The following is a 19,012-nucleotide window of genomic DNA, read 5'->3' on the forward strand; positions in this document are numbered from 1 at the left end:
TCTGATACATGCTACAAAAAGAATGAACCTTGAAGACATCATGTTGAGTGATATATGCTAGACACAAAAGAACAAATACTGTATGATCCCACATATATGAAATAAGCAGAATATGAAAAAAAAGTAAAAAACTCATGTTACCAGTGGTCAAGTGGGGGAGGGGAATGGGGAGTTAGTGTTTAATGGGTATGGAGTTTCTATTTGGTCTTATGGGACTGTTTTGGAAATAGATGATAGTGATGGAGGCACAACCTTATGAACATGATTAACACTAATGAATTGTGTGTTTGGAAAGGTAAAAAGAGAACTGTTCAGCGCACAGTAGATCCTAATGTAAATAGAGGGCTAAATTAATAGCATAATTATAGTAATGTTTCATCAGTTGTTACAGAAGTACCAATTAATGCCAAACATTAATAGGAGAAACTGTGTTGAAGAGGTGGGTATGTGTACTTTCTGCATGATATTTCTGTAAACCCACAGGAACTCTAATAGAGAAAAAATCCTATCTTCTCAAAATTTTCCAATTGCAAAGCAGTGATGAGCTTATCAAAGTAGTTTTATTTTCTCCCTTAACAATTCTCTATTTCTAAATTTTAATAAAGCCCCTGGAAGATAGCGCATAGCCAGAACCAGGGCTCCCCCTTGCCGTTGTGCACCACGCATTCGTCTAAAACCTGGTACTAAACCATTCATAGACCACCTGCTTCTGTGTCAGGGCTTCCTGCATTGCAGAACAGCTCCCTCACTGCGAACTATTGAGAGTTAGCCTTCCACGCAGGGTTTGACAACAGCAACAACAAAAGTTTCTACAAAACCAATTACTTTGATAATCTAGTAAAATAAAGCATGATGTAAAAACTAAATTGAAACAGTTGTGAAAAAAATAGTAAATATTTAGTAAATTGTAAAATATAGTAAAAAGAAAATATGTGATCTAATATTAATTGTCCCAAGAGGAGCACCAACCCTTGCTTGTAAGGAAGGGTATCTGGTCTTCATTTATAGCTTGACTACAATTCTCATCTCCATATTTTAAAATAATACTGTTCCACAGGACTAAACTTCTGTATTTGTCCAGGAGTTTGCCAAAACTTTTAAGCAACTTTCACTATACTCTTTTAGTACTGTTTTGGAGCCTTATTAACTTTTTAACTTCATTATTGTAACACTGAACTTCTCGTTCTTTGCCATGTATTTTATGTATTGTCACACTTCGCATTACATCTCTGATCTCAGTGCTCAGCTCCCATGTCATATCTGTGACCTCCAACTAGAACTTGGGAAGGAGGGGAGTATGTCATGGGGATGTCCTGCCAAGGAGCTGCCTAAACACCTTCACAGTGTCAATCAGGAAAAGAGCCCCCAAGCAGTTGTAGGAAATGCACACCTTGCTTCTCTGTTATAAAGCTATCAGAAGAAGAGTGGTTAGATTTCTTGGAAGTGTTTTCTTACATCTTCCATAACCCTCCTCCAAATAAAATAAAATGAGATGTAACACAAATGAAAACACTATTCTCCAGGTCAAAGTTTTTTCAGTCAGCATTTATTAAGCCCTTACCATTTGATGACTTCAGGCTCTCCTGAGTGAAAGAAAATAATTGGACGATCTTTATCCTGACTACCCCCATTTGTTTATTCAGAAAGGCGGGGGATACTTGCTCATGAATAACGAGAACTGTGCCACTCTTCATAATCAAATTTTAAATACAAATTTCTATTTAAGAAGAAATTAAGGGCAGGCCACAGTGGCTCAGCAGGCAAGAATGCTCGCCTGCCATGCCAGAGGACCCAACCCGGGTTTGTTTCCGGTGCCTGCCCATGTGAAAAAAAAAAAAAATTAAGAGCAGACCTAGGACTTAGAATGTAAATATATCAGATGGTTAAACTGTAAAAATATATATGTAAGTATATGTAAATGTGTATATGCATGTATTTACAGCAGTTGATAATGTGTTTGGAGAGATACAGAGCTTAGTGTTTATCCAGGTTTTTATTCCCCTAAACTGTAAGTCATGTTCATTTGTAATCATCATGGAAAGATATGGTTTTTAGGATCATACGTGGGTAGAATAGGTGTTTTAAATATTTTGGTGGATTTCACATGGGATGTTAGGATTTAGTTATAGAGTTTCTCACATTTTTTGTCTTCCACATCTTCTTCCTTTTTTTTTTTACCTTCTACTGTCATTCATTTTTTTTTAATCTTCCTTAATTATTTAGATAATACATTGACAAGGTTCAAAAATCGACAGATATTTTGAAGAATATAAAGACATCTCTCTCCATTCTGTCCTCTTGCTCCCAGTTCCTACCATTCATCCTCCTTCATAAGCACTTAGTTCTTAGTCTTTCAGAAATTTACTCCAATTATTTAAAGGATATATGGAAATGATAATTTTTTTTAAATGTCAGTACTTATACTTGTTTTACTCTGCCAAATATGTTTTATCCTTCTCGTTTTAATTGTTGGTAACAACTTTTAAAAACTCTGGTAAATAAATTTATAAAAGTAAAGAAAAAGTTTAAAAAAATTTTATTGGCTTTCAGGAGATGCCAGATATCCATTACTTGGTCAACCACTGCAGTACAACCCTCCTGCTGTTCTGCATGGACACATTCCAAACCAACAGGTGTGAAAGCCAGCTGTCTCACCTCCTAGTCTTTGTTGGTACATCATACTTCTCTTGCTCAGCATGTGGGAAGGATCCCTGAGGCCACCTGTTGGAACCATGCAAAGGAGAGCTGTGTGCCTCCACCAGCTTGTGCATAAATGTTAGTCACTGGCTCCATTAAGGACAGCAAGGGAGAAGATGGTACACTGTGTGGCTGAGCAGTATTCACTAGCACTACCTAAAGGTGTGGTGGCTGGGAGGTTAGGATCCCCCTACTCATTAGAGGTCATTAGCAAGTGACTTCTAATGAGGGAAGGAAGTGCCATTGCTGCACAAGCAGAATTCCGAAGGCCTGGGAATATTTGTTTGTTTTCAGCTGAAGTACAATATCTGAATTGAGTATGTACAAGTGTTAAGTTTTTAAATATTTGAACAAAATTTTCGGTATCATTAACCTTGCTTCTCATCTGTTTGTGGGTTTCCAGGGTCAGGCTGGGAACAGGCATGGAAACCGAGGAAGGAAACAAGCCAAAAAGGCTGCATCCACTGACCTTGGAGCAGGAGAAGCAGGTGAATGTGGCTCTAAAACTGTTGACTAATTTGACAGTTGTTCAGAATATACCACATGACCACAGAAACAACAACAACAAAAGACCCCATAGAAATGGCTTTTCCTCTACCTAGAGTCCCGGCAAAAGCCACAATAAATTATGACATCTGGAACTTAGGGTTCTCAGATACGTTCTTTTAACTCTGTCTTATTTCAGTTGTGAGAATATAGTAAGATAAAGGTGGGTTTAGGAAAAGCATAGGGTTCAAAGGAAAAAAAAGTATGTAAGAGGGACAGCTGGAATGAATTCTTTGCCATAATGAGACTCTTTGCCTCTGTATGCTTCAAGAATGGCAGCAGTCCTTTACTGCCTATACGGGAAGTAGTCTGAATGAACAAATATATTGCTCTCTATGATAAAATGCTTTCAAGTATGTACTTTAACTTTCTACACATGTAACCTTGGGGTGATTGGGACAAATATTGTTATCTTTACTTTACAATGGGAATGTTAAATTCAGAAAACTGTCTGCCTGTGATATACCTAACTGAGAGAAGCCACTGTCCAGTGCTGTACTTTGTGTGTGCAACTGTCAGTGAAGACCATGAAATAGGTAGGTAGTTCTACACTCTACCTGAGGGTTAAATGAGAATGACCTAAAAGATGGCCAAAACAATTACAATTTCTTAGATTTGAATGGTTTCAGAAAATAATATTCATTCCTTTTATCATATTTAGGTCTATAGTACTTTTTACCTACCTTTTTAGTGGCGGGGTTGTATTAATCCTACACCTTTTTCATTTTAGTTGTTGGAAAAGTTTTGGAAATTACTGAACTCCCAGATGGAATAACACGCACGGAAGCCGAGAAGCTTTTTGGAGAACTCTTTAAAATTGGCGCTAAGATCCGGTGGCTCCGGGACCCACAGTCCCAGCCCCAGCTGCATCATCATCCCCTCTGCTGTGGTAGTGGGGACAATACCGTCAACCCTGAACGCTCTAAACCCAATGACTTGGCCTCCACATATACCGTCTTAGCCACATTCCCCTCCATTTCAGCTGCACAGAATGCACTGAAGAAACAAATTAACTCAGTTAGCAAGTTTAAGCTGAGAACGAGCAAGAAGCACTATGACTTTCATGTTTTGGAAAGGGCGAGTTCTCAGTAACAGAACCACCTTCGCCTTTATGATTACCCTGTCCTCTCCCATCTTTGATTGGCTTGGTATTTGGAGCCTCTGTTAACATTATAGAGACTCCTAGAATGTGTGGTCATGGCATTATAGCTTTTGAAGAAAGGACAGTGATCCAGCAAAGTGGCAGGAAAAAGATGCATTTTGCCTCAAATAACTGTAGGAATCCACATCGGAGTGATAAGAGTTAGCAGCTTTTTCTGAGGAAATGCTGTTCAAATGCCTCCTGACTTTTATAGTTATTTTGTTTTATATTTCTGAATTTCTTGTATCAGATCTATTGTACAGCAAATTATTCTTCAAAATAATTATAACCAGTTGCAACCTGTATTTCTTTTTTGCAGCCAGCACATCGTGACCCAACTTAGAATTCGGGGGAAAAAAGAATGCAGGAGTGGAATAACTAAATACTGTCTTTTTTGGAGGATGGGGGATGACCAAAGAGAGCCCTCAAATTCAAAATTACTCATCCCCTAAATCTCTAAACAGAGGAACAATTTCCATAAAATATAGAACTTCCGCATAAGGTCCTTTATTTATTTAGGTAGTATCAACATTAAGTGTCGAGTAAATTATGTTCTTAACACCTCTTAATCAAACCACTTAGATTCAAAGAAATATAGGAATCATTCTGACAGGAAAATACTTGCATTTCTTTTTTTTGTAAATGTCCCTTCAGTAACTGAATGCCACTTATTTACATTCCCCTCCTTGTGGATCCTATTTTTAGTCACCCGAGGAAGTGCATTTGATGAGTGCTGGAAACTTCTTAAGTGGTTTAAAATTTGTTTTCATTGTTTGCAGCGGATCACTGGATATCAAAGATTCATTGCACTTATGAAAAGGAACCTTTTTTTCAGTTTCCGTGTAATTTGCAAGGCTGTACAATGTGTGCTGATGCAAGCCTTTTTCAGTTCAAGAGAATAAATGTTTACAAATATAGATTCTCTTTGTCTCTTTTAAATTACAAATACCTTTTTAAATGAGTTTCTGTTTTGAACACTTAATGACCTGTACTGAAGATTTCAATTCCAGACTTACAGACAATGAAAGACAGTAAACCATGTCATTTTACAAAGGTCCTAAAAATTATCTCTTTCTATCCTATGGGTGTTATACGTTATAAGTACAATTCATGTTATTTTGTTCTTTGACAAAGTTAATGCCAATCAGTTGTGGACAATGTGGAGACTGCACACACATCAGACTACTAAAAATAGAACATTGTTTGCTTAGACGAAGAATTTGTGTTTTTAGTTTATATGTTGAGCACCCAATTATCCAGTTTCTGCTCAAATGATTTATGGACGACATTCCCCACTTGTTAGCCAGGCAAAGTCAGACTGTTCGGAAATCCAAAAGGTGGGTGTCTGCCATCTGTGGTTTGCCTTAAGAGACAGATTTGCTTTAGGGGTTTACTTTGAAAGCGAAAAGCAACAAATATTATCAGACTCTGGTGCAGACATTCACTCATTCTAGAACATTTGCAAGTCCCATTTAGTCCCAGAGATTCTCAGGCCTCCCCATAAACTGGAACAACTTCATTTTGAATTCTGAACTTCTGAACTGCCTTACAACCATGTCCAATTGGCGAGCCTTACACAGGGGAAGGAGTAAGAATTAGATCTAGAATAATCATTCTCTTCCAAGGCCTAACAACTCTTTTTTTTCCTTCAGAATGTCTCATATGGGACAGATAACAGCCAGAATTATTCTTCAGTCATGCCTAGAAATAGAGGCAAGCTGCAGTCCATGATTTATTTCAGTCAGTTTCACTGAATAATATCTTTAACTCTGAGGTTAGAATTCTGTTTTCAAACTTTTTATTTTTTAACATTTTCAGACTTACAGGATGGTTGTAAAAATAATACAAAGGCCTTTCAGAGAACTCCAGCGCACACACTCCCCTACATAAGCATACCCAGATCCACCATTTTAACATTTTGCCACATTTGCAATATTCCATCCATCCATCGTCTGCCTAACCGTCTATCCATCTATCTGTTTTCTGACCTATTCTGTTTGAGAATAGGTCATGTACATCATGCTACTTGTATATGTAATACTTCCATGAACAGTTCCTAAGAACAAGAATATTCACTTAATCACCTTAAGTAGTTATCAACTCAAAAAATTTAATGTTGATATAAAGCTATACTCCAATTTTTCTATGTATCTTGATAATGTCCTTTTGAGTCTTTATTATTAGATCCCATCCAGTAATTGTGTATTACATTCAATTGTCATTGTCTCTTTAGTTCTTTTTTTTTAATTGTGGAAATATTATGAACTCTCCTGTCTCAACAACTCCCAAGCACACCATTCAGTGGGGTTAGTGACTTTCTCATAATGTTGCACTACCCTCACCACCATCCATTACTAGAACTTTCCCATCATCCAAATCAGAAACCTATACCCATTATACATTAACATCCCTGCCCTCCACCCCTGGTAAACTGTATTCTAATTTGTCTTTAGGAGTTTGTATGTTCTAGCTAGTTCATATAAGTGGAATCATACAATATCTGACCTTTTTTTCGGACTTATTTCACTCAAAATAACATCTTAAAAGTTCACCCATGTAATGACATGTATAAAATTTCATTTCTTTTAAAAGCTGAGTAATAATACATTGTATGTATAAACCACATTTTTTTATCCATTCATCTGCTGATGGACATTTGGGTTGCTTCCCTCTTTGCCCAATGAACCTTGGTACACAAATATCTCTCCAAGTCCCTGCTTTCAGTTCTTTAGTAAACCCAAGTTTTTGCTTTAGACTCTTGGTTTACACTGTAGGAACTGAATACTGCCTATAGGAAATCGGTTAAAAATTTAAGCTTAAACAAGATAGGAGGCTATTGTAAAGTCAGCCTTTAGCCACACTATCCATTCTCTGACAATCACATGGGAATAGTATGAGACTGATTACAGCCATACCCATTCCTTAGTAGGTATGTTGCCCTGTTTTGTTTTGTTTTGTTTTTTATCTAGAATCTTATTTCCACTACATAAAAATCTTGGGAGGAGGTACCACCCATGGGAAACATGTAAGATGTGATTTGACCCAGTCTTCAAATCTTTCTAAGGACACCTTCAGATGTCCCACAGTCCTCGTAGCAATCCTTCCTATAGTAGGTTTTCCCAAAGTACTAACCATATTTAGGGGCAGATACTACTTTTATCAATAAATTGGGATATTCTTTCCTATGCAATATTAGCCCCAGCAACCCCTTCTATAGGAAGGGAAAAGTTCACTTCACAACTGTTGATCTACTTTTATATATATCAGGAAGCTTAGAATGTGGTATATGGTTTTTAAGCCTTTAGTCCATGAATAGCATAGACATGTTGGGTGTGTTTGTGAATCTAGAGCACAAAATGTTTTTCCCATGCTGCCAAAGACAATTGAAGGTAATTAGCTTGGTATCTGAGCTGACAAAATAGAGATCTGAACCCTTCCTAAAGCCAAGAAAATGCTTTCCTTATCCACTAGGCAAAAACCTGGCCTGTGAACAGTTTACAGTTTTCTGAGTAGAACCCACAGTTCCTGAGAGGTATGGGAGGAGTCAAGCTAACACATCCACAGCTACTTTAGGTAGCAGCTGGGAGTTGAATGTTCCATGTAACCTGCTCAATAGAAAGAAATTCAAGTACAAAAGCATCAGAGGCTAGCCATGGACACTGTGCTGGTTTGAAAGGAAGTATGCCCCCTAGAAAAGCCATGTTTTGATCAAAATCCCATTTCATAAAAGTAGAATAATACCTGTTCAATACTGTGTGTTTGAAACTGTGATTGAATTGTCTCCCTGGATGATGTGATTTAGTCAAGAGTGGTTGTTAAACTGGATTAGGTGATGACATGTCTCCACCCATTTGGGTGGTCTTGATTGGTTTACTGGAGTCCTGTAAAAGAGGAAACATTTTGGAGAAAGAGATTCAGAGAGAGCAGAGAATGCTGCAGTACCACGAAGCAGAGAGTCCACCAGCCAGGACCTTTGGAGATGAAGAAAGAAAACGTCTCCCGGGGAGCTTCATAAAACAGGAAGCCAGGAGAGAAGAAGCTAGCAGATGATGCCGTGTTCGCCATGTGCCCTTCCAGCTGAGAGAAGCCCTGACTGTGTCTAACATGTGTCTTTCCAGATGAGAGAGAAACCCTGAACTTCATTGGCTTTCTTGAACCAAGGTATCTTTCCCTAATACCTTAGATTGTCATTTCTATAGACTTGTTTTAATTGGGACATCTTCTCAGCTTTAGAACTGTAAACTAGCAACTTATTAAAGTCCCCTTTTTAAAAGCCATTCTGTTTCTGGTATATTGCATTCTGGCAGCTAGCAAACTAGAACAGACACTTTATGAAAGGGACCAGAACCCCACATTAACAGATAATAGGATGTGGTACCTGTAGTCTTAAAATGCGGAGAGGTTAGAGCTCACCTTTTATTAGTGCTCAGTGTGGTGCTAGCATGAATGTGCTCTGTACACGCAGGTGTGATTCAAAGTTGACGCATGTTAATTGGAATCAAGAAAGCCCAAGGCTCAGTGAACAAAAAACTATTTGAAAAGTCCCCTTGGGGAAATTCCCCAGATGGGGAATTCCTGATATTCTTGCAAGCAGTGGGGACAACTAATTCAATAGGCTGATCTCTTGATTTTGGGATTTGCCCCTATGAAATTTATTACCGCAGAGGAAAAGTTAATATAAAGCCTCCTTATATTACACGTAAGAGTCACCCTCAGACAACCACTTTGTTGCTCAGATGTGGCCTCTCTAAGCTAACTCACTGCCCTTCCGCCTACATGGGACATGACTCCCAGGAATATAAATCTCCCTGGCAATGTGGGACAGAACTCCCGGGATGAGCCAAGACCCACCATCATGGGAATGAGAAGGCCTTCTTGACCAAAAGGGGGAAGTGAAAAATGAAACAAAATGAAATTTCAGTGGCTGAAAGATTTCAGATAGAGTGGAGAAGTTATCCTGGGGGTTACTGTTATGCATTACATAGATATCCCTTTTTAGTTCATGGTGTTTGGAGTGGCTGGAGGGAAGTACCTGAAACTGGAGCTGTGTTCCAGCAGCCTTGATTCTTGAAGACAATTGTATAACCACAAAGCTTTTACAAGATAACCATGCCCACATATGTTGTGGCTACATATTGCATATTTGTGACATATTCCTTTTAGTGTCTTCACTTGGATTCATTTTGTTTTTATTTCACCAACATAAGAATGGGTGGGGGGAGGGGCATGTTAAAGAAAAACAATAAGATCTTCTGATAAAGAAAACAGAAAAATGATAAAACTCAGAGGATGGTCCTTTGGGGGTAAAAGCATTGAAACAGATAAGCCATTAGCTACATACTACAAGAAAAGAAAGAAGAAAAAAAATGAGGAAAACATTGTTTCAATTTTCTATTGCCCTGTTTCGGTTATCACTGCTTAACAAGCTACCCAAAACCTAGTGCTTTAAAGCAACAATGCTTTCAGTCAGGAATTTGGGTGTAGCCCAAAGAGTACAGCTTGGTTGTGGTCCATATAATATCAGCTGTAGTCAACCAGGGCTGAATTAGAAGGTTCAGTATGGCCTTACATGTCTGGGATCTTAGGACTAGCTGTCAGTTACAATGCCAAGTTTTTCACATGGACATTTGTTCCACAAGGTTTTTCGTCCTCCAAGGTAGCTCTCTATCCTCATGGCCTCTCTCTCCAAGGGCATGGCCAGGACTTCTTTACATAGCAGCTGGGCTTCCTAGATTAAGGGGAAGCCCACCTTGATCAAGATGATGGAGTGATATGATGCAGGATTCCATCCCCCAAAGGAGCTTTGATAAACCAGCAAGAACTGACAGAAATATCTCTAAAAGCTCTAGAGAACAGTTAAAGGAATACAGTAACAGGGGAAGTGATGAATCAAGAAGAAGGCCATTTGGAAATAGGATCTTCTGGTACCCTGGCTGACTATTCCCTCTCCCTTTACTGGTTCAGTGCATGTCTGGCCTGCAATCCCAGTGAAGGTCCCTGGTTTCAATTCTGGAGGAGGAGAGTAACACTCACGCATATAGTTGGAGCATGTATGCCTAATCTGTCTGGTGAGACTCGCTGGCCAAGAACTTGCCCTGCATGAAGAAGGCAGTTCAATGAGCTCTCATACAGAATGCTCTGGGAAAGCAATCAGGTCATGCTACTTGGAGCAAGGGATTGCTGCCTGTAGGACATATAATGTGCTCAGATCATGAAACCAAGAGCGCCTACACTTTGGCTTGCAGCTATTCAGCTATTCCATGAACTCATTGTATGGATGGGCCCTGAAGAATAGCACTCACACAGGTCAACCTGTGAACACTGGGAAGGTGGGGTTGTTTTGTTTGTTTTTTTACCTTCTTCCTTTTTAAAAAAAATTTCAACGTATTTTTGTTTAGCTCCTGGCATTCAAGGAAAGCTCTGTCATAACACTGGATACAAGCTTAAGGAATAGACACCTCAGTCTAAATTCCAGCAATAACACATTAAATTTTACAGTGCCAAGGTTTCAACAAAGGATTATAAAACATACAAAGAAACAGGAAAGGATGGCCCAGGTAGAGAAGATTAAAGCATTAGGAAACATCAGTAATAAGGATCAGACCTGGTACATTCCAGGTAAAGACTTTTTTTAAAACAACCCTAAATATTCTCAGAGTTAAAGGAAACATGGACAAATATTCCGTGTAATATTCCCTAGAGGGGTTCTATAGCAGATTGGTGCTGGCAAAAGAAAGAATCAGTGAACTTGAAGATAAGACTATTGAAACCATCCAGTCTGAGGAGCAGAAAGAGGATAAAATGATGAGAAGTAAACAGTCTGAGGAATTTGTGGGACACCATCAAGCATACTAGTATATACATTGTGGGAGTCCCAAAAGGAGAGGAAAGAGAGAAAGAGAATATTCAAATAAGTAATATGGCTGTAACCTTCCCACATTTAATGAAAGACATGAATTTACACATCCAAGATGCTCAATGAATTCAGATAAACTCCAAACAGGATCATACAAATAAATGTCATAACAAGATATCAAATGCCAAAGATAGAGAATTGTAAAAGCTTCAAAAGAAAAGCAATAGGTGGCTGCCATCAATGTTGCTTGTGTTTCTCAGGGCTTATCTGCACCACTCTTCCACCTTATACTCTGCAATCCTAAGTTGCCATTGTGATGAAGTTCACGAATGCTGGTAAAAATCAAGTAGACCCCAAGAAAATGTCTCCTCCCCGAAAGGAGGTAGAAGAAGATGGTGACAATGAGGAAATGTCAGAAGATGAAGAAGAGAGCAGTGGAGAAGAGGTTGTCATTCCTCAAAAAGAGGACAGAAGGCCATCACAACTTCAGCAAAGAAGGTGGTGGTTTCCCCAACAAAAAAAGTTGCAGTTGCCACATCTGCCAAGAAAGCAGCTGTCACTCCTGGTGAAAAAGCAGCAGCCTTACCAGCCAAGATGGCTATACCAGCCAAAGCAGTAGCAACGTCTGGCAAGAAGGGAACCACACCTGGCAAGGCAGTGTTGGTGGCAACCCCTGGTAGGAAGGGAGCCATGGCCCCAGCAAGGGGGCAAAGAATGGTTAGAATGCCAAGAAAAATGACAGTGATGAGGAAGATGATGAAGACAGCAAAGAAGAGGATAAGGATGAGGATAAATTGGAGCCAGCAGTGATGAAAGCAGCAGCTACTGCTTCTGCCCCAGAGGATGAGGACAATGATGAGGATGAAGATGATGAAGATGATGGCAATGACGATGGCAAGATGACTCTAAAGAAGATGCTATGGAGGCTTCACCAGCCAAAGGAAAGAAAGCTCCTACAAAAGCTGTTCCTGTGAAGGCCAAGACTGAAGATGAAGAGGAGGAAGATGACAACGATGAAGATGATGAGGACAATGATGAGGAGGAGGAGGAAGAAGAGGAAAAGCCTGTCAAAGAAGCACCTGGAAAATGACAGAAGGAAATGTCCAAGCAGTAAACCACTCTTGAAGCCAAGAAACAGAAAATAGAAGTGTTAGAAATTACAGCTTTCATTGTTTTTGTTAGAAACCTGAACTTCAACAAATCTGCTCCTGAATCGGTGGCCCTTTTTGCTAAAAATGATGGACATCAGAATTGGTGTGTCTAGGAAGTTTGGCTACATGGATTTTGAATCTACTGAAGACCTGGAAAAAGCCTTGGTGCTCACAGGTTCATATCAGATACAGGGAGCCTCAGTAAAATTGCACGCTAATTTCTCATCAGAAACCATGAAGGCAAGAAGGCAGTGGGAAGACATACTTAAAATGCTGAACGCAAAAAATGCCAACCAAGAATTCTATATCCAACAATAGTCTTATAAAAATGAGGGAGAGAAAAGTTAAGGGTGGACTTCCAGGCCAAGATGGTGGCTTAACAAGGTGCGCATTTTAGTTCGTCCTCCAGAACAACTACTAAATAACCAGAAACAATGCAGAACAGCTCCTGGGGCCACGTCAGTGACCAGACACACAGCGTACCCCAGTCTGGACCAGCTGGACCAGCTGTGAGCACCCCCAGAACTGTAAGTTCCCCAAGCTGTGGCAGCCAGTGCCCTTCCCCCACAGACTACTTCCCAGAGGGGAAAGGAAAGAGACTTTACCAGCAGCAGGGGCTGAGCCCAACCAAACGCCAATTGTGGAATTAACTAACAATTAACCAACAAATTCTGACTACTAAAAATAGGCCCCCAGCTCAGGTGAACCTGGTGAAAGCAGAGGTCATTCATTTTTGCCCCAGCGCCAAGGGGGAAGGGCTGCCAGAAAAAAAAAAAAAGAAGGAAACAGAGGTTTTTGTTGCTGTGTTTCTAAAAGGCTTCTCAGGCTGCAACTGCCCCAGGCATAGGCAGAAACAAGCTCATTTGAGGGCTTGTCTGGAGCCTGTGCCTTCCCCAGGGGAGGGGTGAAGCCTAACTCAGGTGGAATCCCTCCCTCAAGGAATTCAGACCCCAGGTCTTGGTAATTTGAAGCCATTAAAACCAGCCTACAACCTCTCCTCCTTCTCCACCACACCCCAGCAGGGAGAATCTACCAATCTACGAATGCCTAGAGTGTATAATAATAGTGACTAAATGTAGAAATTTAAAAAATGTTTTTCATGAGGAAGAACAAAAGAATGTCATTATTGCAGGGTGTTGAAAATAGATGGTAATTAATATTTTAAAGTTTCAACTTATGTGTGAGACTAAAGCAAAAAATGTTTATTCGTTACAAAATTAATATATATATATATATATTTTTTTTTTACATGGGCAGGCACCAGGAATCGAACCCAGGTCCTCGGGCTTGGCAGGCAAACATTCTTACCTGCTGAGCCACCGTGGCCCAAAAAATTTATAATTTGACTAGAGCATTTCCTAATATAACTCATGTAGATAGTTTGATTGAATGTCATAAGTACTTGGAATCTCAGGTAGCACATGAGATTTGTTGGTTTGTCCAGAGTGATGCCCCGATGAATCCCAGAGTGATTTGATCAGTGACTGGAAAAGTATTTGCAAGCCCCCTTCAGGGAATGGTGAGAGTGGGGAGAAATTCAACTTCCCCAAGTTGAATTCTTGATATTCTCACAAGCAGTGTGGACAACCAAAGCTATAGGCTGAGCCCCCAGTCTTGGGGTTTGTTCATATGAAACTTAACCCCACAAAGGATAGGTCAAGTCTACTTAAAATTTAGGCCTAAGAGTCACCCCCAAGAAAGCCTTTTTGTTGCTCAGATGTGGACTCTCTCTCCAGCCAACATGATGAGCAGTCTCACCACCCTCCCCCTCTCTGCATGGGACATGACTCCCAGGGATGTGGACCTTCCTGGCAACGTGGGACAGAGATCCTGGAATGAGCTGAGACTCAGCATCAAGGGACTGAGAAAAACCCTAGAATGAGCTGAGAATTAACATCAAAGGATTGAGAGAACCTTCTTGACCAAAGGGGGAAGAGTGAAATGAGATTAAGTGTCAATGGCTGAGAGATTCCAAACAGAGTTGAGAGGTTATCCTGGAGGTTATTCTTATGCATTAAGTAGATATCACCTTGTTGTTCAAGATGTAGTGGAGAGGCTGGAGGGAACTGCCTGAAAATGTAGAGCTGTGTTCCAGTAGCCATGTTTCTTGATGATGATTGAACAATGATATTGTAAAGAAGGATTTTATAAAGCTTAACAGTAGCTAATTTTTCTTGCTTAATTTAGCTATTTACATATATTTTAGCTTCTGAATGATAGAAATATCCAGCAAAAGTATTTGTGTCATTTTATATTCACTGCTATGCATTTGGTGTGAGTTAAGAATTGTAAAGAAAAGAGTTATGGGCCCCATCAGGCTAAGAAAAACAACCCGGAACTTCCCAGGGGCGGTTATCTGCTGCCTTGGTTATGCAAGGTTATCTGCTGCCTTGATTATGCAAGGTTGTAACTGCTGGAGGAAGTTTATCTAAGAATGCAACTGAGAAGGTTAAGTAAGGGAGTTTTGCACAACGAGACAACTGCTTCTTGCATGAAGCAGCTCCCATGACTCATGCGCGAAAAATGTTATCTGCTTCTTGCAAAATGTTTGCTATCTGCTTCTTGCAAAATGTTTGTTATCTGCTTCTTGCATGAAGCAGCACCTGTAACCCATGCTCGACCCTCACCCCCCTCCTCCTACCCCTTAAAAGCTTCCCCAAACCCAGGCTCGGGGCTCTCTGTTCCTGCGTGTTCAGTGAGCCCCACACATGTGTGGTAAATAAACCCCTTGCGTGTTGCATGAGAGAACGTCTCTTGGAGTCCTCCTTTGCATGGCAAAACTCTTGAATTCTTACAATATAGCTTTCACAATGAGACTCTGTGAATGTGAAAACCGTGTGTCTGATGCTCCTTTTAGCTACTATATCAACAGAAGAGTAGAACATTAGGAATAAAAATAAATAATGGGGGAAAAATGTTAAAATAAATTTAGTTTGAAATGCTAGTGGTAAATGAAAGCGAGGGGTAAGGGGTATGGTATGTATAATCTTTTTTTTTCTCTGTTATCGTTTTATTTCTTTTTCTGTTGTCTTTTCATTTCTTTTTCTAAATCGATGCAAATATTCTAAGAAATGATGAATATGCAACTATGTGATGATATTAAGAATTACGGATTGTATATGTAGAATGGAATGATATCTTAATGTTTTGTTTGTTAATTTTTTTAATTAATAAAAAAGTTAAAAAAAATAAATTGAACAATTCAACAAGAAGACATAACAATCATAAATATCTATGCACCAAGCCAGAATGCTCCAAAATACATGAGGCAAGCACTGAAAACCCTGAAAAGAGAAATAGACACATCTACCATAATAGTTGGAGACTTCAATTGTCCACTCTCATCAATGGACAGAACATCTAGACAGAGGATCAATAAAGAAACAGAGAATTTGAATAATGCAATAAATGAGCTAGACTTAACAGACCTTATAGAACATTACACCCCACAACAGCAGGATATACCTTTTTCTCAAGTGCTCATGGATCATTCTCAAGGATAGACCATATGCTGGGTCACAAAGCAAGTCTCAATAAATTTAGAAAGATTTAAATCATGGAAAACACTTTCTCAGATCATAAAGGAATGAAGTTGGAAATCAATAATAGGCAGAGTGCCAGAAAATTCACCAATATGTGGAGGCTCAACAACACATTCTTAAACAACCAGTGGGTCAAGGAAGAAATTACAAGAGAAATCAGTAAATATCTCAAGGCAAATGAAAATGAAAACACCACATATCAAAATGTATGGGATGCAGGGTGGGCCATGGTGGCTTAGTAGGCAGAGTTCTCACCTGCTGTGCCGGAGACCCGGGTTTGATTCCCAGTGCCTGCCCATGCAAAACAAAACAAAACAAAAAAACTTATGGGATGCAGCAAAGGAAGTGTTAACAGAGAAATTTATTGCCCTAAATTCCTATATCAAAAAAAAAAAGGAGCAAAAATTGAGGAATTAACTGTCTACTTGGAAGAACTAGAGAAAGAAGAGCAAATTAACCCCAAAGCAAGCCAAAGGAAAGAAAATGAAATTAGAGCAGAAATAAATGAAATTGAGAACATGAAAATAATTGAGAAACTCAACAAAACCAGAAACTGGTTCTATGAGAAAATCAAGAAGATTGATGGACCCTTAGCAAGACTGACAAAAAGAAGAGAGAGGATGCAAATAAATAAGATCAGAAATGGAAGAGGAGACATAACCATTGACCCCACAGAAATAAAGGAAGTAATGAGAGGATACTATGAATAACTTTATGCTAATAAATAAGACAATGTAGATGAAATGGACACCTTGCTAGAAAGGCATGAACAACCTACTTTGACTCGAGAAGAAATAGACGACCTCAACAAACCAATCACAAGGAAAGAAATTGAATCAGTCATTAAGAAGCTCCCCAAAAAGTAAAGTCCAGGACCACATGGTTTCACATGTGAATTCTACCAAGCTTCCAGAAAGAATTAGTACTAATTCTGTTCAAACTCTTCCAAAAAATTGAAGAGGATGGAAAGCCACCTAACTCATTCTACAAAGCCAACATTACCCTCATACCAAAGCCAGACAAAGATATTACAAAAAAGGAAAACTACAGACCAATCTCTCTTTTAAATATAGATGCAAAAATTTGGTGCAAAGATGCAAAGATGTGGTTTTCTATACACTAGTAATGAACAATCTGAGGGGGAAATCATGAAAAAAATTCCATTTACAATTGCAACCAAAAGAATAAAATATTTAGGAATTAATTTAACTACAGAGACAAAAGACCTATACAAAGAAAACAATAAGAAATTGTTAAAAGAAATCACAGAAGACCTAAATAGATGGAAGGGTGTACCGTGTTCATGGACTGGTAGACTAAATACAGTTAAGATGTCAATTCTACCTAAATTGATTTACAGATTCAATGCAATACCAATTAAAATCCCAAAAGCTAGCTTTTCAGAAATAGAAAACCCAATAACCAAATTTATCTGGAAGGGGAGAGTGCCCCAAATAGCTAAAAATATCCTGCTTTCGGAGGTCTCATGCTACCTGCTCTACAGCGTATTATAAAGCTACAGTGGTCAAACAGCATGGTACTGGCATAAAGACAAATATACTGACCAATGGAATAGAATACAGAGTTCAGATATAGACTCTCTCATCTATGGACAATTTATCTTTGATTAGTCAGTCAAGCCAACTCACCTGGGACAGAACTGTCTCTTCAATAAATGGTGCCTAGAGAAATGGATAGCCATATGCAAAAGAATGAAAGAGGATCCATATCTCACACCCTACACAAAAGTTAACGCAAAATGGATCAAAGACATAAACATTAGATCTAAGACCATAAAATTGTTAGAAGAAAATGTAGGGAAATATCTTATAAATCTTATACTAGGAGGCGGTTTCCTAGACCCTACACCCAAAGCAAGAGCATTGAAGAAAGAAATAAACAGGAACCCCTCAAAATTAAACACTTTTGCGCATCAAAGAACTTCATCAAGAAAGTAAAAAGACAGCCTACACAATGGGAGACAAATTTGGAAATGATGTATTGGATAAAGGTCTAGTATCCAGAATATATAAAAAGATTGTTCAACTCAACAACAAAAGGACAGATAACCCAATTACAAAATGGGCAAAAGATTGAACAGACACTTCTCAGAAGAGGAAATACAAATGGCCAAAAGACACATGAAAAGATGCTGAACTTCCCTGGCTATTAGAGAAATGCAAATCAAAACCACAATGGCCATGAAGAAAGAAAGAAATAAACGGGAATACCTCAAAATTAAACACTTTGTGCATGAAAGAACTTCATCAAGAAAGTAAATAAGACAGCCTACACAACGGGGGACCTTCCTGGCAACACTGGGCAGAAATCCTAGAATGAGCTGAGACTGAGCATCAAGGGATTGAGAAAAACCTTCTCAGCCAAAAGGGGGAAGAGAAAAATGAGACAAAATAAAATGTCAATGGCTCAGAGATTCCAAACAGAGTTGAGAGGTTATCCTGGAGGTTATTTTTATGCATTAAATAGATGTCACCTTGTTAGTCAAGATGTAATGGAGAGGCTGGAGGGAATTGCCTGAAAATGTAGAGCTGTGTTCAAGTAGCCATGTTTCTTGAAGATGATTGTATGATACAGCTTGCACAGTGTGTCTGTGTGATTGTGAAAACCTTGTGTCTGATCGTCCTTTTATCTACCTTATTAACAGACGACTAATACATATGGAATAAAAATAAATAGTGGGGGAAGAAATGTTAAAATAAATTTAGATTGAAATGCTAGTGATCAATGAAAGGGAGGGGTAAGGGGTATGGTATGTATGAATTTTTTTCTGTTTTCTTTTTATTTCTTTTTCTGAATTGATGAAAATGTTCTAAGAAATGATCATGATGATGAATATGCAACTATGTGGTGATATTGTGAATTACTGATTATACATGTAGAACAGAATGATCATAAGTTAAGAATGTTTGCATTTGTTTGTTGTCATTTTTTTTTTTTTGCATGGGCAAGGCACTGGGGATCGAACCTGGGTCTCCAGCATGGCAGGCAACAATTCTGCCTGCTGTGTTGTCATATTTTTTTAATTTAAAAATAAATAAATAAATAAATAAATATTTAA

The 19,012-nt window shown here is 38.9% G+C and overlaps 1 protein-coding gene, 1 long non-coding RNA gene and 1 pseudogene across 16 annotated transcripts in view; 2 read left to right on the forward strand and 1 right to left on the reverse strand.

Annotated features, from left to right (window-relative positions):
- R3HDM1 (R3H domain containing 1) overlaps positions 1–5,301 on the forward strand; it is a 157,989-nt gene extending 152,688 nt beyond the window's left edge. For 10 of the 13 annotated variants that reach the window (XM_077153646.1, XM_077153649.1, XM_077153653.1 and 7 more), the window contains 3 exons: positions 2,551–2,633; positions 3,101–3,185; positions 3,974–5,301. In XM_077153646.1, coding sequence (XP_077009761.1) covers positions 2,551–2,633; positions 3,101–3,185; positions 3,974–4,335 — 530 coding nt within the window. In that variant the 3' untranslated portion in view covers positions 4,336–5,301. The remainder of the gene's footprint in view (positions 1–2,550; positions 2,634–3,100; positions 3,186–3,973) is intronic. The other 3 variants (XM_077153655.1, XM_077153652.1, XM_077153656.1) reach the window with 3 other exon arrangements.
- The window catches only part of LOC143677577 (uncharacterized), an 88,589-nt gene that overhangs the window by 48,507 nt on the left and 21,070 nt on the right, over positions 1–19,012 (reverse strand). The window lies entirely within an intron of this gene.
- On the forward strand, positions 11,417–12,709 carry LOC143676775 (nucleolin pseudogene; annotated as a pseudogene).

The sequence above is a fragment of the Tamandua tetradactyla genome, chromosome 3 (assembly GCF_023851605.1).
Source record: "Tamandua tetradactyla isolate mTamTet1 chromosome 3, mTamTet1.pri, whole genome shotgun sequence".
Classification (NCBI taxonomy): domain Eukaryota; kingdom Metazoa; phylum Chordata; class Mammalia; order Pilosa; family Myrmecophagidae; genus Tamandua; species Tamandua tetradactyla.